Raw genomic sequence first — 23,730 nt, 5'->3', positions numbered from 1 at the left:
TAGACTTGAAGGTGGAAAATAGCTGTTCTATTAACGCATCTCAGACTTGGAGTCACAACTTAAGTACACACATTTATAAACACACACAAAAAAGTGTGCCAGGTGCTTACATCACTGGGTAGATTAACTCCAACATCCCAGAACCAGCTACTGCTTTGGTTCACTATGGCAAAGAGCAGAGATTAGGAAAGTATCTTAACCATCTGCTTTGACTGCTAAACCACCCCATGAAAAGCTTACCAGTTGTGTGGAGGCACAGGAAGAACATGGGGTTTCAGCACTAAAAAAAACTGTGATCAGTTTCCAGTCATTTTGAAAGTCCATCATCTGGGAGGAAAAAAAAAAAGTAAAATTAAAAGGAATAGGATGATACAAGACCTATTTGCTATTTTCTTTTCTCACACAAGATTTGCCATGGCCTTAACTCAGCAAGATCAAGCAGTAGCCCATGACCCAACCCTGTCCACTCTGATTGCTTCCATTTGACAAGCCATCCAGCTTTTCCCAACAGAAGACAGCAAATGGATGGTTAGGCAGCAAATGCTGCAATTAAAGCTGAACGCCCACCTACAAAAAAGCTCAGGTTAGAGCCAGAAGTTACTGCTGCCATTGGAGAGTCTATTGGAGAAGATGGGCATGCACAGCTTAGCGCAGAGCTTGATGCTGCTTCTTTCCATCACTGTTGCAGCTTACTGACAGGGTTAATGTTTCTGAACCGCTGAGATGGGTCATACTAGTGGGATGAAAAGTGGAGTAAAATCTGAGAGCTAGAGCCCTGCTCAGCAGTGCAATGTTTCTTAGGCAGTTCTCGCCAATCCTGAAGAGCATTGGTTAGAACCACTCAGTTCCACAAAAACGTATGCTAAATTCATATACAAACAGTCCGACGGGCTCCCTGTAGAGCAAACAGGCAACAGCAGAATCACCTTGGCAATACATTTTCCTATTATGTCAAGACCATTTTACAAAATAGCATGTCTTGGGATCAAGAATAGAAGAAAATTGAATGCGTAAAACTCCAGGTTGGGATTTACAAAGCACTCAGCCATGAATGATAACTTAAGCTCTCACCAGCATCAACCACTGCCATCAGCCAAAGCACATCTAGATCTTTACTGTCCTTTTTGAAAACATGATCCTCAAAGACCAAGAGGAAAGCAAAGAGACAAATACTGAGAATTACTATTTTGAGTTGGCTTCTCAGAAACACTGGCACAGCTACAGAACGTAGCTAGCAAAGGTCTCACATCCTTAACCAATAGAAAACAACATATTGGTTTCCCTACCAAGCTTTTCAGCCACTCTGACAAAAGTAAGCCAGGTGGGATACTTTCAAGAACAAAATTCTGTACTTGAAAGTTACAGAATTGATTCTTATTTACAACAGTAAGACCAAAGTCCGTTAACCTCAAGAAATGGCATTTTCTATTTTGAAGAGATTTTTGAGTGCTGTTTAAAGTATTTCATCACGTTTCTCCCTTTTCTGCTTCAACACCACACTCTCTGAATTGTCCTTTGCTTTAAACAAACCTGATTTTCTTTCATGAGCTTCACTACTTCTTCAGCTTGATGCAGGAGGTCTCTGAAAAGCAGAAAGGAAAAGAGAAACTCTGAAGGCATCAGTAAGGGTAAAGCTTTGGCTGATTTTTACCTTTAAAGCAAACAACATTATTTCAGGTGAGATTAATCTTTTCCATCCTAAATGTATTAAGATTAGACACTTGTCTGTGCTGCACAGAGAGCCTCGGGTGATTAGCTCATATTCAAGTATCTCACTTTCAGACATGTGCACTTAAGTGAAAACAGTAGAGACAGGTTGCTAGGCACATCTCTAATTTTATTTGAGCCCAAAAATTTGTTTTGTAGCTATAAAGAGGGAGACCTGATGTTAAGTCAGGTGATCCAGATCCCAAAGCACACAGTGGGCTTTGTTCCTCCTGCTTCTGAGAGGTGACAATTGAGCCACAAAGGCAGGATCTGTCCCTGGAGTGTCTATGCAGCCGCTGCCAGTGCTGAAGGTATTCTGCGTCCCGTGAAGTGCTCCAGTGTCAAAGGCTTCCATCTTCCACCTTTCCAGCTGTAAAGGAACTGCCCAGCCAAAAAACTCTCAGACTTACACAGCTTGACTGTCTGATGTTGCTTCCTTTGTGCCAGGTGGAGGAGACTGGTGTAGGACCGAGGGATTAAAACTGCTAATGAGAGCTAAATGATATACACAGGTTAGGAGATTTGTGCGTGCAAGAGACTGCTACTCTGCAGTTTCACTATCAACACTACAGAACTAAAACAACCAGAAAATGTAAAGTCTGAGGATCTCTTGGCAGGTGTGAGAGCCTTAGCCCCTCTGAAGCTACTCTAGCTAGTTTTGCTCCTTACCTTCCGAAGTGAAGGTTTGACATCTGAGTTTGCTTCTGGACTCAGGTCAGAAACCTCCATCCCCATTTCTCATGTCAGCTACAAGGAGTGTAGACAGATTTAAATACAAGCAGCTGTAGAAATGAAGCTACTGGGAAGGGCTACCCAGAGACAGCCTTCTGAAGCACTGAGAAGGTGCCAGGTTTTAAACCCGTTTCACAGGGAAATGGAGATGACATCAAAACACTAGGAAGATTTGGTGGAGAGGACTCTGGAGTGATCCACTGCTCAGCTCAGCATTTCAGAAGACCTGAAGATTTTACTTGCAACACCCTTCAAGCAAGCCAAGATTGCCTTCAGAGCCAGCTGGAACCAGCTGACAGATGATGAATTTTCTTATGTGGTGCATCTATGGCAGCCTCAGCATAAATCCTGAACACATGGCAGCAGAAAGACTACTGGACAGGCAAACTCATACAAGATTTCACTGAACTAACACAGGCAACAAGTACACGCCAGCAGGGACTGTGGCATGGGTAGTAGTAGCAGCCCAAAAATCACTGTTGGGCATGTAAGACTCTTACAGCAGTCTGTGGCACCGCTATTTATCTCCTTAGACAGTCTCTTTAAAGCCAACACAGATAACCCAGCCTGGCTGTACTCGTGTCCCCTGAGTACACCATCCCTCAGGCTTCCCTTATACCCCTACAGTGTGCTTCTGCTGCACCCGCTCTGCAGCCCAGCAAAACAGTAGAGCTCCTGCCAGCATGCTGTTCAATCAATTTGCTCAAGTTTCAGTGTGACAGCAAGACGCACCTGCTAAAGTTTCCACGCTTACTTCAAGGAGGCTCTTTCCTGTGCTTTAGAAAGGGAAGAGAAAACAGGATGTTGCTGTTATTCCATTTATCAAAGAAAAATTATATTACAGCACAGCCTCAATTTCTTATTTGCTATGCTATAGCTCAGAGTGCCTATTCACAGCAGCTGCTGACATTAGGAATGAGGCCTTTCTCTCCCCAAAACCGTCGAGTCATCAGCTACAGCTGAGTAAGAACACAGTCTTGGATCTCAACTTTTTGTATCTCAGTATATTTTCTACATTACAGTAATTATGCTTAAGCATATTTCAAGCTATGCAGGAACCTCTCAGTGAGCACCCACATAAAAGTGGACACAGATGTTTGTACAACCATTTAAAAAAATTAGTCTTTTAAAGTTCCTCTGTGCAGGGTCAAATCCTCATCTGGAGTGCTGTGACTCCAAAGAGCTACAGAGACTTGATTCTACAAGGTTTAGCCATATGTTCACTCACCGATTTAGGGGGCATGAAAGAAGAAAACGGGGTAAGGCTTGTCCATGAAGGACTGGGAATCATTCAAGCAGAGGACAGGGTATTAGGATTCCTAGGTACTTTCTTTGCTTTGATAAGTCTCTGTTTTCTGGTCTCTAACTAGTGGATGATGATATTTACTATCTAGGATTCATCATGCAGCAATGATTTTAATCAAGGTTATTGCATCCCTAAAGTAGTTCCATATCTTGCATAAGTACAAAGAATTTCTGTTAACTGAGGATTGAGAAGGCTCCAGTGTCTGAAAATCCTTTACATTATACATACGCTTTCTCTTCTTCTCTAGAAGACAAAAATAAGAATTGCTCGGGTCTAATCCCTGCACTGTGATACTGTATAAATTAGTATCACGACACTCATCAATGCTAACAATTCATGGTTACCTTAGAAGTGACCTCTCATGATGTACGTCAGATGCTGGTGTCTGTGAACAAGCGAGCAATAAGAATAGCATTAAGCAAAGGGTAAGCTAGATCTACATATGCTGTTACCCTACCGTATTCCACTCTTGTTACAGGTAGTGTTGGTTTCTATACGCTCTTCTGCATTGTGTTGCAGTTACTCACAGTTTTAAACTATTTTCCTGAGCTTCCTTATTACAGTGCATTTGCATATTCTGGTAAACCTTTATTAGTTTCTGCTTTGGTTGATGAATTTATTACATATGGTTTAAAATAAAATTTAAATGGTTGAACTCAAATTCAGTCAAATGAAATAGAATCATACTGTTCTAAACCAAATTCCTCTGGATCTACTCCTTTTCAACAAGGGGCAGGACCTGAAGTCATTTAGATAATTTACCTGGATGTCACTCAGTCACTGTGGTGTGTTAAAAAAACGCCTAACATGAACAGAGGAACTTCATTGATTTCAAAGGGACTGAGGAGACAGTGACAGAGATGTTTGCTCTAGGAAAGCAGACATTCCTTAAAAGAAGATCATTTGTATGTTTTTCTATGGCACATTCACAAGCAACAAAGACATTAGCATAAAATTGCCTTGCTCTTAAGGGCCATGCATCTGATACAGGTGAAGCACTTTCGCATTTAGGACAATAATTTTCTTCCAAAGACAAAGTAGTCACAAGGAGTCCAGGAGTGCTGATTTTCTAATGGAAAGCTTTCATCCCAAGGAAAAGTATAATGTCTTGATGAATACCACCTCAAACTTGAAAGTTGTTTCATGATAAGGGAAAATCTCCCTCATTTCTTTGCAGTTGTAGCCTCTGCAATGGCTACCAATTTTTGCCCAACATGCATTTCTACACATCCTCAAAGCTTGAGAATTGTGGTTAAATGCTTTTAATGGGGCCCCTAATCTCAGATATTTGTTTCCAACTATTAAGATACACAAAGACAATCTAAATCTGGCTGTATTAGAACAGGCAGGAGAACTTTACCCAGTGATTTATACATCAGAAGCATATCTTTATGATTCCTCTGGAGCTTCCGCCTTCTAGATAGGAAGACAGTCTCTACAGAAAATACTTCAACAGGATGGAAAATCTACTGCATTTCTTGATAATTTGTTCTACTGGTGATCACCAAAATTGTACTTTCTTTCCAGTTTGAATTTTCCCAGCTTCTTCTTCCAGTTATTCAATCTATTATGCTTAATGTTAGGAAAATCCAAGCACTCTAATCAAATATCATGGTTCTTTGCAAGAGCATTGTGACGACATTTCCTCCTGCACAAAGTCAGCTGGCTATTTTTAGACTCAGTATACTGAAACACTGAACGGCAGGTATTTCCAGTCATTTTTCACCAGAAGCCTTTGATGTTTCTGGAAAGATTCAAGTCCTGAACGCCCTAACTGGGACCTCAAACTACATCATCTGCTCACTTCATCATCAGCTCATCACACAGTCAGAATGGAGGAAATGGGTCATGTTCAGCACGCTTCCCGCTTGCACTTACTCTTTGCAAACTTCCTATTGCAGCGACTGTTTTAATGTCAGCTGGCCTCAGAGCGTGAACTGCAGAAAAGTGAAAGACTTCATGTTAAAAAAAAAAAAAAAAGAGTAGTAACCTTGAAATAAAATTACATTCACCAGTATACTAAAACATAGCAAAATTGATCAAAACATAAGAAGTCTATACTGATCCTTTTGGCTGGCAGTTTTAAAGCAGTCAAAGGTGAGAAAATTTACTTAGGTGTTCAGTAAATACTTTGGGCGCTCAGATGCACTGAAATGCCTAACCATTAAGCAAGAAGAGATCACAAAACACTGCTGTGAATGATTTAAGTAATAATGGCATCCTCAATTAGCAGCTGAAGAAACTCAGGTAGAGAAGTAATTATGAATAGAACAAAAATATAAGGAGTTTGTAGAGCCCACCCTCACTTCAGTCACATGCCACACATATACAGCCCCTCAAAGAGCTGATTTCTCCCTCAGCCCATTCTCAGATACTTTTGAGAGGGAAAGCCTCTACCAGGACAATATTAAACACCAACCTGAAGATGAAGTGGTCTCAGGTAACATTGCCTGCTCACATGAAAACTGGAAGCTTTTTAGAGCCTTTGACATAAACAAATAAACATGGTTGGTTGCTTAGATATAACAAGGAAATTCGTGGAAGGAGAGGTCATACAGGCTCCATTCTCACACAATACCAAGCTCTTACTCATGTAACAACAATTTTAAAGAACAATTACAACTCAGCTAAAAATACACGGGAACACAGATCTGGACAGCTGCACTTTTAAATCCACTCTCCCAAAATTGTAAACTTTTTGCTCAATTTTCTTACCAATTGCCATGGAACTGGGCCTAAGGAAACAATAAAATGTACTGAACACAACCTTTTACATCCATTGCTTCAAACAGTGAGTACTTAATCTGGAAGATGTCACAAGAACAGCTACTACATGCATCTTCACATGCCAAGGGGCAAACAACATACACAACAAAAAGGTACAACTCCAGTATGCAACAGGAAAGGCAGAATGAACCAAGAGCATCTCCCATATTCCACATCCTTGGCAACTGGCAAAATTTCCATGTGAACATATAAAAAAAAAAAGAAGAGGAAAAAAAAAAGAAAAAAGAAATAAAATGGGGCAAGGATGCGAGTGATGTGATTCACTCAGTACGAGAGACAGCTCAATACTACTAGCAACAGTATTTAATGCCCTCGTACACCCTGCATGCAGGTATGGCCCAACCTCTAACACTTCAAAGAGAGATGAAAGATAACCCCCTGGGGTGACTTTGCTAGGGCTTCCCTTATCACTGTGACCATGTTTGGCCAGCTGACTACCGCTGTTATATAAAGGCAAAATCCATATTGCATCATGGGCCACCACAGTCCCCACACACCACCTAGTCCTCAATTGGAGGACTTCAGTGGTGCACACACTTTGCACCCTTACAGCGCAAGGAAGAGTTTAATGTTGTGTTTCTAAAAGAGCAGCAGAGCATCTAGGAACAAGTGCTAACCACAACCAATCTACATGCAGGATATGTAACCTAATAACAAACATTGCTCAGAGAAACCTTTATTTCCTGGTTAGGTACTATCATCTTGCAGCTGCAATATCACATTGCTGAGTCACTTGCTTTGCATTTATTCCTTGCAGAATTGAACAGTTCAGAGCACCAAGCTGTATTTTTAATTCTTCTATCTGCCCCAGAAGAAGCAACAGCCAGAGAGGTAATGATAGGTATTGAAAAAAGGAGAAAAAGATGAAGTTGTACTCATACTTTACCTTTAGTTTCCCTTGTTCTTCAAGATGATATGCATTACCTTAAAAACATTAAAAGAATGAATTGTGCTATTTTTTTTTAACCTTAGAAAAACACTTCTGAAGACTTAATCTACCTAACAATATAGAACTCTAAGGAGCAACCTTTCTCCTCTGTCTCACTTTCCAAAGGTGAGGTTCATCCCAACAACCAAATGTATTTTCTTATGTTTTGCTATACTAGAATAAGCTTTTAGTTATCGCAAGCAGGTGAGATCTGTTGAAATTACTGGAATACAAGGAAGTCATACACACAGTGATGGACTTCTTGTGGATGTCCTCAAACAACCTCATCCTCCACAGGCCTTTTCTACCCATTTTCCTCTTCAGCACATTTCATATATTGCTGTAGTCTTATTCTGTCCAAATTTAGAGTAATTTGAACATGTATAAGGTGGAACTCCTTAGAAAGGAGCAAATGACTTTAGTCTACATCTTCCACAGTCAGAGAGCAACATCATGCTGTTGTGAGTTTGCCATAGTGACACAGAAACAGCTGCAATTTCTTGTCTTAGTAGAGGGTGTTGATAGATGAAAGTGGAGCCAGAAGTCAGGCCTGCAGCTATTTCAATAGACATTATTCTCTTTCCTTGAGTATACATTTGGATTTATACACGTAGATTTTGGTTTATCCTGAAATCTCCACAAAGGTAGCTACAAAGCCTGGGCCTGGATACTCAACTGAACTTCAAAGCATGCTCACAGCTGTCCCTGTTTGCCACCTGAAGCCATCAGCATCTAGCAGGACTCATAACAAGTCTTTCTGTGCTTAGAATCTGTCTTTTAACAGCCAGGAGCTTCTTCTGGAATGTTTAGTCCTGCTGCATACTTCTGCTTTTACACATTCCTTTCCATGTCCAAGACAGAGGAAATGCAGAGCCAGCTGAGCCCAGCAGGTGAGATATGCTTGGTCATAGGACAGCCAGCAGTGCTCATGCTGCAAGGAGAAAACATGCTCAGCATGAGCAGGGGGCTCTGGCAGCCCCTGTGGACACAGGTACTAGCACAAACAGAGGTCGGCACAGTGGCAATTTTAACCTAACCGGTTTTCTTAGTTTCCTTCGGATTTCTGCTTGCCATAGAATGATTTTTTTTAACTCCTACCACTTCCAATATTATAGTTAATCCCTTATTCTACCATTTAATAAATCTATCTTGTATTAATAATTTTCTTAACATCACCAAAATTAAATAATAATTATTTGTCTGACAATTTCCTCAAAATTTGGGAGAAAGGTTAACTAAAAGAGCAAAGGAGGAAGGAGTAGAATCTATTTCATGTAATAATTCTTACAGGCTGCTATCAATCAAAATTTTTTCCTGAATCAAGTTTTCACAGGAACTCCAGTCACTGTGCATCTTTTGCCCTAAATTAAAAAGTTCAAATGTGATCATTTCTTCTGTTTATTTTTGGAACCAAAACCTACTACAGTTAGTAATTTATCAGAGCATGTTATAATCCTCTGACAATACTTATCCTTACAGCCTACTGGTAAGGTAAAGCACTATTATTTATCACTACTTTCTTACAGGCAGAGAGCTGAAGCACAGAGCCAATAAGGCCAAAACGTACAAAGCATTTTTAGTCCTAGAGCACCCACAAAACTGCCATATGGCACCACATGTGGACTTCACAAACCCAGCATAGGGAAAAAAGGCTCCCCTCTACCCTGAAATTTGCAGGAAATCTGAACAATTATGCCCCAAGTGCCAGGATACTGCTTAACCCATTCACGCAGTCGTCTACTACTGAAAAGACTATCATAGATATGAATTCAGAGAAGACCTCTGTCCCTTGCTTGAATTTCTCACCATTTTGGGACAGATCTCACTGTTAGTCTAACTATTTGATGATGTTTTTTCATTAGAAGCCTCAGTGCCTGCCCAAGATGCAGTCCATCCCCAGAACAGTGCAAACCAATGCATGTTATCTTTATCGATAATGATCAAACATACCCCAAATTACACGCAAGATCACAGTTTTACTCATTTTCTTCATCCTGCTTCTAAGACTCCTGCTACACACCCACCTTGCAACAACTAAAAATACAGATTCCTAAATGCTGTGTAACTTGAATTTTCAAAGGGCCTTTCAAAACTTACCTTCTGCAGAGAGCAACCAAAGGAACAACAGGCCTAACAATAGCTTCATGATAAGTGCCTCTATGAATTGATAATCTCAGAGTGCTGTCTGTTAGACGTTAAGGCTGTGAAGAAAGAAATTCTCTCATATTTCCTCCTTTATATTTTAAGAAGTTGATAACTCAGCAGCCATAAAAGTTATTATCCTCTTTACCTTTGGAAAGCAAAGCAACAATGTTATCTCGTTTCAAAGACACAAGCAACCCCAGTTGCCCCATCCAAGGTTCAAAGAAATACAGAAGTGGCACAGCTTCTTTCGCTTGTTCAGAGATAGCTGGCCACTTTTCAGGAGGACTCTCAGCAAATATGATGACCTAGATCACGTGAGTCAGCTTCCAGCAGGGTCAAAGCTCTTCCAGGCAATACATAACACATTAAGTTGTCATCAGCCTATCTCTACCAGGCAGGGAAGGAGCCTCTGTTTATAAGGCAAAAAGGGCAACCAAGCCCCATGTAACAGCCTACAGCCATCTGAAGAGGAAGGTTGTGCTCTTCTCTTTCCCTGACTTTGCTCCTTCCTTGCCTTCAACTAGCCTCATGCTGCCCCTGTCTCTCTCTTCCACTAGTTCCAGAACCACCAGGTCCTTCCCCAAGCTGATATGACTTGCTGAAACTCCAAAAATCTAAGTTTAACTGGCTGCCAAAGGGGTGTGAAGAACATCAGAGACAGCAGAGAAGAGTATGGGAGGGTCGTGATCTGAGAAAGGAAAGCAAGCCTTCACCCAGAGCAGCAGCAAGGTGCGGCATAGGGCAGCACAGCTCTGCCTTATGCTGTGAAACCCTGCCCTAGAGTGAGACAATGCAAGGCATGTGTCACCTCTCCTGTGCACCTGAGACCACAAAGTTCATGGCCGTGGGAGAAGAAACAGAGAGGCGCTGACAGAAATAACGCGAACCTTCAAGTACCACCAGTCCCGGCAGCAGGCACATTAAAGACCACCTCTACAGCTTCAGCGCAGGGGACACAAGCGGTTCTCCTTCTGATGAATTTTCCTTCACTGGGGTATGTCTCATTGTAACATGCCAAGATGGAGCACTGGCGGAGAAGCGGGATCGGTAACTCTGTCCTCATTCTGCCTCGGTCTCCAAAACCCTGGCTATGATGCTATTGCAGTAGCCTGGTCATTTCTGCAGGTTCAAAGAGCATGTGGAAATGCCAGTTAGACTTCACTAATATACTCACCAGTGAGACTCTGCTATACCTCGATTATGGCATCAGGTCAGGATCAAACCTCTGAAGGACAGACTGCTGACCTCGCACAGAGCACTGGAGTGCCTTCTTGTCTCTTCCAAGCCCACCAGCACCCAGACAGAGAATAACAGAAGACTGCTTAAGTAAAGAGCTTAAAATGCTTAAATAAGCCTCTGACACACCCATTTTAGGCAGTCTAACCCATCTTTCAAAGGGCTGTTTGTTTTGGCTTTCTGTTGTTTCATGACTGAAATTTGACTTTCTTTGAAAGAACATGTTGGAAGTAGATCTTCTTCACTTTTTGACAAAACGAGAACATAATGTTAATTCTGAACATGAACAACTATCATTCAGACTGACATGCAAGGAAGAATCTGCACAGACAGGGGAAACCATTCCTCCATCCCCTAAGTCTCCAATGTCATCCCAGCACAAACATACCCTGGACCTCACCAGCATAAGCAGCTACTCACCTCAGACATGGCAGCATGTTCAAGTCTGAGAGGGATGAGCTCATTCCACTTAGAGGTCTCACATCCTGAAACACAGTTTGACACCTAGGCTCTTTTGATGAGTAAAGTAATGAAAAATTAGAAGCTTACTCACTGTCAAGGCACCACATCAGCCAACAGCCTCCTAGCTGAGCTGAGCTGAAATGGAGCTCCCAGGCATATGGGCAGAGTGAGGGAGGCCCCAGGTGAGGCTGGTCAGGGTCATTATCACCTGTCAGTCAAGGTGGCATTGCACAGTCTCAGCGTGGATGGTAGTTACCGTTGGTGTTTTTTGTCATTAAGCACAAGGGGTAGAGGCTGCTTCACTTCTCAACAGAAAGCTCTCAACAAGTCTGAGAAATGAGCTGAAAGTGTTTAAAATCCCAGAAAGTCTCTGCCTCACTGTACACCAAGCAAAACACAGGAAGGTAGCATTAATTCATATGTTTGCCATAAACCATAGCTCCAAGAGGAAGAGTTTAGCCTTTAGATGCTGTGACACACTCCAGAAGGGAAACAGCACTAACTGCAAGGCTTGTAAATCTTCTGTAAACACTCCTTCCCACCACCCAAGCATCAAAATAGCTCCTAGAATGAATAGCAAATAGCAGGTGGCAGCAAAGATCAAAGAAGTTTGCAAAATGGAGAAGAGAGAATTTTCTCTTAGATGTAGAAGGTGTCAGAGACAAATTAAAGCTTTTGTATTACTGCAAGGGCAAAGCTGTGTCTCAGAGAAGGCATAGAGAGCTCCAGACCATGAGTCAACTCTCAGCTGATGGTATTTAGGAATACTCCAGAGAACTGCAGCCATGTAGCTGATTACCTAATGATCAATACAAAACATCTTGTGCCTTCCCTAAAATGTCTGCTACTCAGGTGGGACAAAGAGCTAGCTGGACACTGTAGATAACCCTACCTGAATTGTGTGAGTCTTCTTGTGACCTGCCCTGTATGGAGAAGGTTAGCAGCACAACTGGCACAGAAGAACTTTGCGTGGAAGACAGTGGTGAAGAAGTTTTGTGCCTTTGTATGTTCTCAAAAGACCCGTTTCACATGTCTCGGCCCGACAGTGCATAACATCACAAAACCAAAAGTAAGCAACCCTCAAACAGATACTCAAATGCATGCACTAGAACATACTAGCCAAACTTTTTGGCCCATTGCTACGTTTTTAGGTGGCTTATAGTACACCCAGAGCTTCACCTCTCATACCTGGTATAGGAGCTATAGCTGGAAAAGCCAAGAGATTTTTCTACCATGTCTTTAAGTTTTTCCTTTTCTGCTCACTTAAACAGAGCTCATTCCTTTTACTTATACAGAGTATTGAAAACTAGAATATCTGACAACCTCTTTATGTCCTCATCTATAAGACCACTGTTTTAAAATACAAAATAATGGCTGCACATATAAAAGAAAAAGAGGAAAAAAAAACACCAGACACACAAAAAAAATAGCATTCAAGCACTCATGATTAAACCCAAGATGTTTGTCACCACAAGCACAACCTTTCACTGAGTAAGTTAAGGAAGTACTCAGTTGCTAACAAGCAGAGGTCATATATCAGAGGGTAATGTAACTGCATCCACAAAGCTATCCTATTACACCAGCATAGCAGAGGACTTGTTGTGGAAATACAAAGCAGACTGATTCTCCATTTCATCTGAAGATACAGCCTGTCTGTGACTTGTGAGTGCTTCAGCTAATCCTACTGCCTAGACAAGGCTTTATATCTTGAATTTTTTGTTTAGGAAGCATGTCCCTGAAATGTTCCATCTACGAGACCTCCATCTGTAATGGGTAGAACATTATGACGCCAGGAAATTGTTAGGAGTAAATCATATAAAACAGTGAGACATTTCACGTGTCCTTGGGACGTTGTACCATCGCCTCCTGTCGCTGTGCTTCACGTTGCTGGTAAATTTAGTGCACGCTCTGGACCTAAACAGCAGATCTTCCTCCACGGGAGAGTCCAGGCATGCAGAGGAGAGTGAGGAGATGAAGTGAGGCCAAGGGCAGCCAGGGTCATCAATCGCCGGGCAGCAATTCAGCAGCAGCGGGCAGGAGAGCTGCACAGCTCACAGCTGAAAGGAGGCTGCTACCACCTGCCGGAGAGGATGCAAACACTCCGAGGAAAAGAAGAAACCAAACGTTTCGGGCAGGAGTTGGAAAGCACTGCTCTGCATATGGTCAGGTTACTGAAGGTGGGCAAAAGGCCTTGTAATACTTGGTGCCCTCCTTACAAAAAAAAAAAAAACAAACCACAAACAAAAAACTTCTGGAGTTGCAGACAAGGAGGATCTCAATTGTTTCCAAAATAGCTTCCACAAAGAAATATCTGTAAAAACAAACGCAAAGCCTCAAAAACACTTCTTAAGTAAATTTTCTAAGCTCAGCGCATGACTGCAGCACTGGACTCTTTGCTTGGATATTTGGGATTGGCGGAGCTGCTACAGAGACCTGAGCTGTGGCAATAGATAAGTAATTAAGCACAGTCACTGCTGAAGTTATACTCATGTTTCGGGTGAGCTATGAAGCAGAAGTCTCCTGCAAACTCCCAGCAGTGGCTGAAGGCAGCAACGTTACCATCAAACCTCAGATCCAACATTAATAAGTGAATCAAACTCAAATTTTCTTGTGCCTGCAGGAGGGCACCAACCTCCCCCATAGATTGACTGCTTGCGCCCTTCAGCCACTGATCTGAGGCTGGCACCAAGTAAAGCACAAAGTCCATCTCCACAAGCTATGCCCAGTGCTGCTGGGAGGCTGGTGGTACCCCAGCTGGCCTTCGCAGCTTGTACAGCTAACACAGGTCTCTCATACCCCATCGCTTGTCACAAAAACCTGGTTTACCCTCATAGCGAAAGCTGGAGCTGCTCTCCTCACTGCTTTTTCTAGCAGTTTCTGGGCCTTTGATACAGGCAAGCTGCAGATCATGCCATAGGCTGAAATCTCCCCTGCTCCACAGGGGTAGGAGCCCTGGGGCTGTGGGGTCCTGCTAGTCATTGCCCTTCTGTAGGCCAGCTGAAGCCTGGCAATGGCTGCAAGCCAGGTGAAGGCTCTGAACACCCAGAGAACAGCCAAAGTCGAGATTCGGCTGAAGACTCTTTACTGACTTTGTTATGGCACGAGGATTTGTTTGCATCTGTAAGCAGTAAGAAGCTGATGACCAGATACTTCCCATGGCTTCATCTTCAGCTGGCCTCTCAATTATCACGAGATAATTCTTGTTTCTGAAGAGCCCTGTTTGTAGCTACAGTCCTGGGAGAGTCCACCAGTGCTACCACAGCCTTGAGAGAGAGGCACTGGCAGGAAGGCAGATAGCAAAGGGAAGCAGTCCGTCTGCCTCCGATAGACAGTGATGGTGTTTTAGAGTAGGGACCAGAAATGTAGGCTCTCTTCCTATGAGCCTCTGGGTGAGTTCGTTGGTGCTCAGAACCGAAGTACCTAATTCTCAAAGATTGGCATGGAAATTGGGCATCTAAATAAATACGACTGTGAATTGAGTCCCAGCTCTCAAAGCACTGTGGTTCTCTGTAAAATGGAAATGCAAGTGTTCCCTTTCTCCCACTCTTTTCCATTAAGTTATAAAATTCCCACAGCAGTGCCAGCTTTTTGCTGTTTGTATTCTCGCCACAAAGGGGCTCTGTTTTCAGCCAGCACTGTAATTGCGCCTACCCTGTGGGAAGCTCCTGACTCTCCTGTGCTCTCTGAAGCTCTTCCCACATGAAGGTACAACACGCAGACTCCATGGGGTCAGCCTGTCTAGGTGCCATAGCGTCCCAGACTTGCTGGTCCATCGACCCACATACCAAAACCCTCTGTTTACCTGACTCCCCTGCAGAAGTTTGTTTCTCAGCCTGCCTCTGCATGTCAGAAAGATGTTTTCTTTTCTTTTGACCTCAATGAGCCCGTCCCAGCTGTGCTATGTTGCTTTTGCATCATTAATACTTGTGCTGCCCTTGAAAAACAGAAGATGACCAAAAGGTAACATAGTGGATAACATGGGGACAGGGGGTATGGCTGCTTTTCCTCATATGTGATGAGGCTGTTTGACTCTTCTGGCTGCAGTTGCACCAAACACTTAACAGACCTTTGAACTTCGAGGTCCTCTACGCCAATCAGTTTTCATCTGTATCCAGCAGAGGCACCTGGAGCCAGGAGCTTATGGCTCAGCATGCTCCCTTTACATACTTTACACACCACAAATTGTGGCAAACACATCCTCCCACCATAGTACTCACCATCTATGCAATGCTCTGAGCTGCTCTCACCTGTTTTGTGGCTGAAAGAGCCAAACGCGGGTTGTCCAGGTGCTCTGTGTCTTCTTGCTCGCCAGTTTTTTCACCTAGTGAGTGGAAGCACATTGGGGCAAGCCTGGAGGTAATAGGTTCAGTGTTTAGAGAAGTGGGTTAAAAGGCCTTTGGACACAGGCATGCTTCTTTTGCTTAGGGACCATGCAAGGGCAAGCAGCTAAAGCCTTCACTAACTGTGCAGAGGTGCTTACAGAAGCTACATTTCCTTTTGTGAGGCAAAGAAATCACAGGGGAACAACAAGCAAACATCATCAAGTCAAACTTAAATCCAAAAAGTGACACACACCTCAGCACTCCAGAAAGGGGAGCGGCTTACTGTGCATAAAATAAATAGGAGGGGTGATCATACAGAAACAATAGAAGCCTGACTGGACTAGTAATGTTTACAGTGCAGGGTGGAAAGGAATATCGCTGCTCTGCCTAAGAGCACATGGCCCAGATATGGCCAGTTGGCCTGAACGACACGTTTGGAGGCTCACGCTTGCTTTTACCAACTGTAACTTTCAGCGTTGCCACCAGAGGACACCAAATTCCTACATTTTCACTCCTGAACACAACGTGTACCAGCACTCTTCGGCTGGGAACGGGGAAGAACTGTAATGGCAGTGGAGCTGTAGCTCCAGACCTTTGGAGGAGAAGCCCAGGCCAGGCGATTCTTCATGAGAGCTGTGGTTGTCCAGTTGTACAATCACACAACAATAGCTCCATATTCTCCCTCACAGTCAGGAGCCAGCTTCAAGCTTGCATATTTTCAGCAACTGCGCGCCTTGAAGACCAGTAATAACACAGAAAATATCAGTGATTCAAACCAACGCTAGATGATCGGAGACCAAAAGCCACTGCCAGCTGAACAGATGCTCTTATTCCATATTTCCATTGAAAGAACCTTCCAAAATTCACAGCTTTGCCAGGCTTCATCCTGACATTTTTAGCTGAATATTGCAAGAATGCCATCAAGTGCTAGAGGCCTGTGTTTTTAAGATGGGAAGGCTGGGCTCTGGAACCAGCTATGGGTGCAGGCATGGGCCTGTGCATAGGATTTTCTGAACAATTAATCTGCACGTTATTATTTCAAGTGATCTCAATAAATTGCAAAAGCTGCTCAGAATCAACTGGATAAAATTCAATAAAAACACAGCAAAGTACTGTGATTGGGAAGGAGAAATTAAGTGCGCAAATGAACAACTTGGAATAATTGGTTAAGCAGCAGTACTACACAAAAGGATCTGGAGGAATTAGAGTGGATCATATAATGAGTCAACAGTATACTGCTGTTGCAACAAAAACAAACGTTTCTTTTGAGATATGTTAATGGAGTGTCATAAGTATGTCATTATTATGCTTTATCCCTAAAGAGTGCTTCACCAGTGCTAAACATTGTGCCAAATTTGGGACACCAGTGCTTTCAGAAAGATGGAGTTTAGAGCAGCCCAGCCAGCACAACAGGAAGCTTAAGAAACCCCGAGGAAAGCTGGATTGACTGGAGGAGCTTTTTCCAGGAGAGAGGAGGAAAGTGAGGACAGCCACCCCGACCTCAGGGGGCTGTTCCAGCCAGCAGCAATTATCGTGCTTCTGTTTTCCCTGGCAGCTCAGAAGAAAGATATGCAGAGGGGTCCCAGATCAGCATGGAACAAAGACAGACACCAAACCCAGGGTTAGTCTGGGTTTCATCTCCACCAGCAGCACCTCTGTTTTCCTTATGTAAGAGGGAAGGCATGCAGGTGGGGGATGGGAGGAGTCACCAATTTTGATGTGACTGTCAGTGACAACCTGGAAACTTGCTTTCAGGTGAGGAATGGTCCTTTTAACACAACAAAGTGGCACACCCAGGAGTGCATACACAGACCACACCTACCAGCTTCCACAGGGCTGTTTGTACAGCAAGCAAGGGAGAAAATAAAGATTGGAGATGGAGCTTCCTTTTTGCCCATTCCTCTCTCAGGTTGGCCTGACCTTACATCTACCTTACGAACAGTATGGCAAGGCTGTTCACGTGTTACTGCTTTCTGCAGCTCCTGGGGACCTTCATGGTCTGGCTAGTCTCACAGCTGCTGTTAGACTCATCCACTTAGACCTGGTTTTCACTAAGGATCTAAACCAATCTGGGCACGTGCCCATTCGGCAAAGGCCTTGAGCACATGCTTAAATTTAAGCATGAGCTTCAAACAATGTGTGTGTTGAACGACTTCTGCAAACAAGTCCTTATCCTTGAAAAACACACGTAGATAAAACAACTTTTCACTCTAGCTAGGTTCAAACACTTTCCTCAGACTTTATGTCGAGTCTACCACCTCTCTGACACTGACATAGATGCCTTGCATAAGAAGATTCTCTTGCTTCCTCTCTGCTGTAACTCATCAGCTCTTCCCTGCTCCGGGGCACGTACCTCTAGGGACAGATGAGATCTATTCCTGTTTGTTACTATGCAGAGCTAGATCTCAGCAGCAGCGATAAAGGCCCTTGCACATCCTAGCTTGCTTTCTGATCCTTCCCTTTTCTCTGGAATTCGAACTCACCCGCCCTCGCTCCCTGCTCCCTTCCCCGTTTGCTCATACTTCTGGAAAGATGACTGAAGGCTAACTAATGAGTAAGACGCTGCTGCACGTCATCGCCTGTCTGCTGCAAGAAGGGGTGAACGAGTTCGTTTGTCCACAGGTTAAAGTGAGGTTGCCATCCAAACAAAGAGCATATAATTGGGAGACCAAGCAGTGGGAAACCTGCCCTCTCTTCTCTCTCGTCTGGAGCATTTAATTTCTCTTGTTTTCTTCGTTGCGTACACCACTTTATGCCTGCACAGCATCTTTCCAGCGAGGATCTCAAAGGCCTTCACAGACCTTAATTAAACCTCATAAATCCCTAATTGATAGATGAGAATTCTGAGTCACAAAAAGGTGAAGTGATGTGCTCACGGTGAAACAGTGAGTCAGTTGCAGAGCTTGGAGTAGGGCTGTGGTGATCCCAGTCCGGTACTCGGCATCTTCCCCACTCGCCAGACCTTACAGCAGACAGATCTGTTTGCAGAGCACATTCAGCAGCTGCCTGGCGTGGCTCCCCATGGCCGTTCAGTCATCGGTGGGGAGCAGGCACCAGTGGCGTTTGGTACAGTGGCACCCAGAGCTGGCGAGGAGTGGCGGCCGGGTGGCTCCTAGTGCCATGTAAACCGGGAAGAGCCCCAGCCACCCTGCTCCCAGCTGGCTGCAGCCCCGAAGCCCGCCTGGGGCCCAGGGCCCATTAATGGCCATTTCCAAATCCCCAGGCAGCGGCCATGGGACAAGGCCAGCCCCTTCGCTCTCCCAGAATGATGGCCTGGCAGAGCAAGGCCTTCATGCCCTGATAAGTGCCTGTCGGAGCCATGTCGGAGCTGGCTTCAGGCTGGCACGGGGGCCCATCGTGAACCAGCGCAGGCACAGCGTGGCCTGTGCCCTCAGGACTTGCCATGAGCCCGAGCCAGCTCATGGCCATCGGGTGGCCCTGGGCAAGCTCCTTTTCCCCTTCGTTTCTCTCCCCAGACTTTGTTTTCGTGCCCGTGGCGTGTACGCTGTGCCCTGGCTGGGCGTTGGCACAGCGCGGCCCCGTCCATGCCCAGCCCTGCCCTCGGTGCCGGGCAGCCGGTCCCTCTTGGTGGGCATCGCCACAGTCTGCTTTCCAATTATAGCATTGCAGGGCTGCCGCCGTGTTTAATTGTCTGAGTTTTATAAACACCCAACAGCCTTGGCTGACGCCTGAGTTAACGATCCCCGGCAGAAGCGACTTTGGCCGGCTGGCTCTCAGCCGGGCTCCCGCCGCGCCTGCCGGAAAGGGTCAGTTAAAAAAAGAGACAGGAGAGAACAAAAAGGCAGAAATGCAACTTAAAAGATGATGGTGCATCTGAGGAAATGACACATAAATCCCTTCTGTCTCAGAGTGGTATGTGATGCCACCACTGGGCTTTCCTGAATGCACCAAAGAGGGGCGGCTCTGCTCCCCAAACCCACCTGCCCACAGCGGGCAGCCAGAGCTGCCCACACCGGAGCACCCCTTCCCACACCAGAGCACCTCTTCCCACACCGGAGAACCCCTTCCCACCGCCCTGCTGGCTGCCGGCCGAGGGTCCAATGATGGCAGGAGACCTGCAGCAGGACAAGCAGATCGAATCGCCTACCTTGTCAAACCTATGTTTCTTTCCTTCAGGTTTTCCCCCCTGTTAACATCAACAAAGAAAAAAAACCCAACACAACCCACCTCAAAAATGCAAACAGAAGGAAAAACCCCACAAGAGTAAATAGTCAAGGCTTTTATGTTAATGCGAGAGCCGCTCAGCATCAAAACAAAGGGAAAATCTCTGGGTCGAATTTGCAACTGATGTAAATAAGCGTATTGAGTTTCAGTGAAGAGCGCTGACTGTCGCACAGTACGTATATACCTACACACGCTCCTCTCGGCCCCCTCTGCTGATGCATCCCAGCTCCATGGCATAAAGGACACTGGAAGGGGAGCAGATGACACCGGTATAATTTGTACATATGTACCACTCAAGCTCGGCATTTCTGTTTCAAAAAAAAAAAAAAAAAAGACCAAAAAAGCAACACCAAAAACTGGGCGAGCGCACAGCTGCAGGGCGGCCTGGGTAATTGTGCAATGCTGGGAACTCTTAGGTAGTTAATAATTATACTCAACCTTCGGTCTAGTTCCTAACAACACCCCTAGGCGTGTCGCTCTTACAGAATAAGGGCACACGCCCTGCTGTGTCTCCTTGCTTAACAGGAACACAAAGTACAGTAGTAGGAGGTGTTTCCTTGAACTCTGAACAATTGGACATTTAAGGATTAATTACTGTTAAGGAGCTTTGGACTGGCAAACACACTAACTCAGCTCTTGGCTGCGTCTCCCAGCCAAGTTCTCTCAGTCATCCTAATTAGACATTCTGATACCATCTTTAATTATATGATCTCACATGCTATTTTTTTCTTCTTTTTTTTTTGATTCTTACACCGAACCCTTGTCTCGTGCAGCACGCCGAGCGGGCAGAGCACGAAGGGCTGAACTGTCAGCGAGGAAGGCGCCCGCCTGGGAGTCACTCCCTCTCCACTCGCTTGGTGCAGCGGGAAGACCACGCACCGTTGGGACCCGAGGCGGTTGTGACCCGAGCTCCCCGCGCTGCCGAAAACACCCCAGGTCTTTCACAAGAGGGAGGAAAGCGTCGAGCCTGCTGCGGCTCCCTCGCTGCTGTGGGCAAGATGGGACGTATACTGTATTTGTCAGTATTGACTGCAGCCTGGCTGGAATAACGCTGCACCGAGCGGTATCCCGCGCCAGCCGCGGCGAGTGCGTGTGTGCGCACATGTATATACACACGCGCTCTCCTGTACACACCTTGATCTTGTTGAAACAACAGGAGGAGCATAGTGCATGTTATTAATGTTTTTCACCTTTGTAAACACGGTATCGCTGGGGCGACGCTCCTGCGTCCCGACTTGCAGCACCCAGCGGTGCTGCGGGCCTGGCGCCTCCCATCTCCCTTGCCCCAGCGCCTGCCAAAAGCTGCTGAAGCTGCTTCGCGTTCAAGTTGGTCCTGTTGGTCTGCAACATCCTTCCTAGGAAAGGACATGGCTGCATCTGAGAGTCACTAACCGGACGTTGCCTTTGCCGCTCACCCTCCCGCAGCCCCCCTTTTTCCTCAAGATGCAAGGAGGGAAGTTTTGGGTGCTGTGCTTTCAACTGGAACACTGCTCTGCTGAGCTGGAAAGTCAGTATACTCTGAGGTCAGCCGAGGTTCACTAAGCTGAGGAACTCCTTAAATGGTATAGTCTGAAAAGTCCGTTCCCTTCATCTCTGTGCACAGCACAGGGGCGGATGGGCAAGTTCTCAACGGGACCCTTTCCTGAACACTGGACTCCCAACCTTGCATGAACATGGGGGCAAGGAAGCACTGCAGCCTTCCTGCTTTCCCCAGCACCAGCCTGCTCCCTGGAAATGGCTCCAAGATCCACCCTTTCCTCTACCTGCCAGCAGAACTGGTTGGCCTCCGCAGGGAGGGTGCATGGCACCAGTGCTCGCGCCACGCTCCTCGGGCTGGCAAGCCTGACACACACCCCAGCAGGGACTCTGCCTGTCCTCCTCTAGGGTCTGGGCTAGCCTGTGGGCTAAGCACTGCCGAGTGCTCCACCACCTCTCCCAAAATTAGGGAGCAGAAAAGGAGGACCTGACTGTCCCAGGCAGGCAGCAGTACCCCACACAGGGAGGAGTCCTCTCCTCCCAGCTCCTTGGCGTTCCTTGCTGATTCAGAGTCAACATAATGGGGCCGAGATGGCGCCATTGATCCTGCTGGGCAGGCGGAGCCACTTTACGGCAGGGATTAGTAATGGCTTTCTTCCCTATGGCACCGGGTCACGGGATTCAACCCCTCACACAGCCCCGTGGTGGAAACAGTCTTCCTCCCGCCCTGCCACCAGAAACATACCTGTGGAGCAGCCGCTGGTTCTGGAGAACGGAGCAACGGCAGCAGCTGCACAGGGGAATTGAGAGTTGGAACTGAGTGAGAAAAGAAAAACAGAAAGGGGACCGGACAGTCACCACGGGTGGAGGACAGACCTATCCCGCCAAGGCAGCCAACCATACTCTTAAGAGCGGTTTCCTGAGAGGGTCTTTACTTTCAGCCTCCTAGGACAGACATGTCCATTCAATCAAGGACCTCCTACATTCAAGGCACCTCTTGAGGGGCTGTGGGTTGCCAAGACCTTCACTTTCAGCTCCTTCTGCTCTGCGCTACCGCAGTACAACCTTGCTCCTTGCAGCTGCCTGCAGAAGGCTTGGCCAGAGGTGACTGCGGCTCCAGCAACCCCCCATCTCCATCAGGGTGATAGGAGCACAGGGTGGGAAGAACATCACTTCGGGATGAGCACCCATCCCAGCTGCAGGTGCCAGCAGAAAGGCATGCATAAGGTCCAGGGAAGCACCTGAAGCCGATGTTTTGAAGGTGTCACTCTCCTTTCCTATTCCCTCCCTTTCATCACAGACAGTGTCACAGGCTTTCATTTCCTCAGCTGCCAGAAGTGGAGAAGGTAATTAGATATCAGTATGGCCTCAGAACATTGCTCAGAGTGGAGATTTAATCACAGTCCTTGTGGCGCATGAAGACAATCTTCAATCGGAGGCTACAAAAGGCAGCTAACGCCTCCCGTCACCCCTGTGACCTGTAGCATCCAGGGAGGAGCAGAGGGTTGCAGCCCTCTAAGTCAGCATCAGCCTAAAATGAAGACTACAGTGGCTGACTCCTGCTGCATGAGGCTCTGGTGCTGCTCACTGCTGGTGTGAATGCCCTCTCTAAGCCCTGGCTTTGAGGGGTTGGAGCTGGGCTGTGCCTCGCTAGAACATAGGGCGGTCTTGGATCATGAGCTCACCTTTCCCCCTAGATTACTGGAGACATTCATGGGCCTCTGGCATGTAACTTTTCTTTCAAGCCCACAGGCTGGTGTCTGCTGCTCTTCCCTCATTAACATGAGATAAACAGTTTCAAAACTAAGTTAAGTGCATTTCAGAGTAGTAATATGATGTAAGCAACTGAAATAGGAATTAGGTGAATTAGAGGATCCAGTGCTTGAATAACTTGAGCTACCCAAAGGAAAAGAATTGACCTATTTCTTCCCTTTGCCCCAAACCAGCATCATCTCCTGCTGTGGTCACTGACATCAGTAATCACCAGCATGAGTGTGTGTCATCATTGGGAGCTACTGGTGAATTTGTCCAACTCTGGGAGCCCAAACAGGGTTACAGAAAGGAGGTGGGGGGCCAGGGGGAGCGTCTCTGCTCAGCTGATGGATTGTGGCTGACCCATGAGCTCACCTAGGATCACTGGCTGTAGATCTATATTTACCTTTCCAGGGAACTTGAAAAACAACTCCTGCCAGAGAGAGGAAAAATGGTAAGAGAGCCTGTGAAAGGCAAGTAGGCAACAGTTCCTGGCACTGCCTGCAAACTTGCAGAGTTGTACAGTCATTTGTGGGATGCAGGCTCTGGATTACGGCCATGTAAGGCCTGTCTCCCTCTCTTCCCCCATACTAGTCTGTGGAATGGAGCATGCAAAATAAAAAGGGAAATCTGAGACTCACACTGCAGCGGGCTGAACAGTTTACATTCTTGTCTGCCATGATATCCTCCTC

The 23,730-nt window shown here is 45.7% G+C and overlaps 1 protein-coding gene across 1 annotated transcript in view; it reads right to left on the bottom strand.

The window, feature by feature from the left end:
- Positions 1–9,606, bottom strand: part of PLB1 (phospholipase B1) — an 81,027-nt gene extending 71,421 nt beyond the window's left edge. Inside the window, exons 1-9 of the mRNA XM_009980301.2 lie at positions 9,558–9,606; positions 7,419–7,456; positions 6,165–6,228; positions 5,624–5,682; positions 4,090–4,130; positions 3,172–3,215; positions 2,118–2,202; positions 1,531–1,582; positions 241–327 (exon numbers count right to left, since the gene is read on the bottom strand). Of these exons, the coding sequence (XP_009978603.2) occupies positions 241–327; positions 1,531–1,582; positions 2,118–2,202; positions 3,172–3,215; positions 4,090–4,130; positions 5,624–5,682; positions 6,165–6,228; positions 7,419–7,456; positions 9,558–9,606 (519 nt within the window). The remainder of the gene's footprint in view (positions 1–240; positions 328–1,530; positions 1,583–2,117; positions 2,203–3,171; positions 3,216–4,089; positions 4,131–5,623; positions 5,683–6,164; positions 6,229–7,418; positions 7,457–9,557) is intronic.
- Between the last annotated feature and the right edge of the window lie 14,124 nt (positions 9,607–23,730).

Source organism: Tauraco erythrolophus, chromosome 2 (assembly GCF_009769465.1).
Source record: "Tauraco erythrolophus isolate bTauEry1 chromosome 2, bTauEry1.pri, whole genome shotgun sequence".
Lineage (NCBI taxonomy): Eukaryota > Metazoa > Chordata > Aves > Musophagiformes > Musophagidae > Tauraco > Tauraco erythrolophus.
Note: the sequence above shows the minus strand (reverse complement) of the source record. Positions and strands in the feature narration are given on the sequence as shown.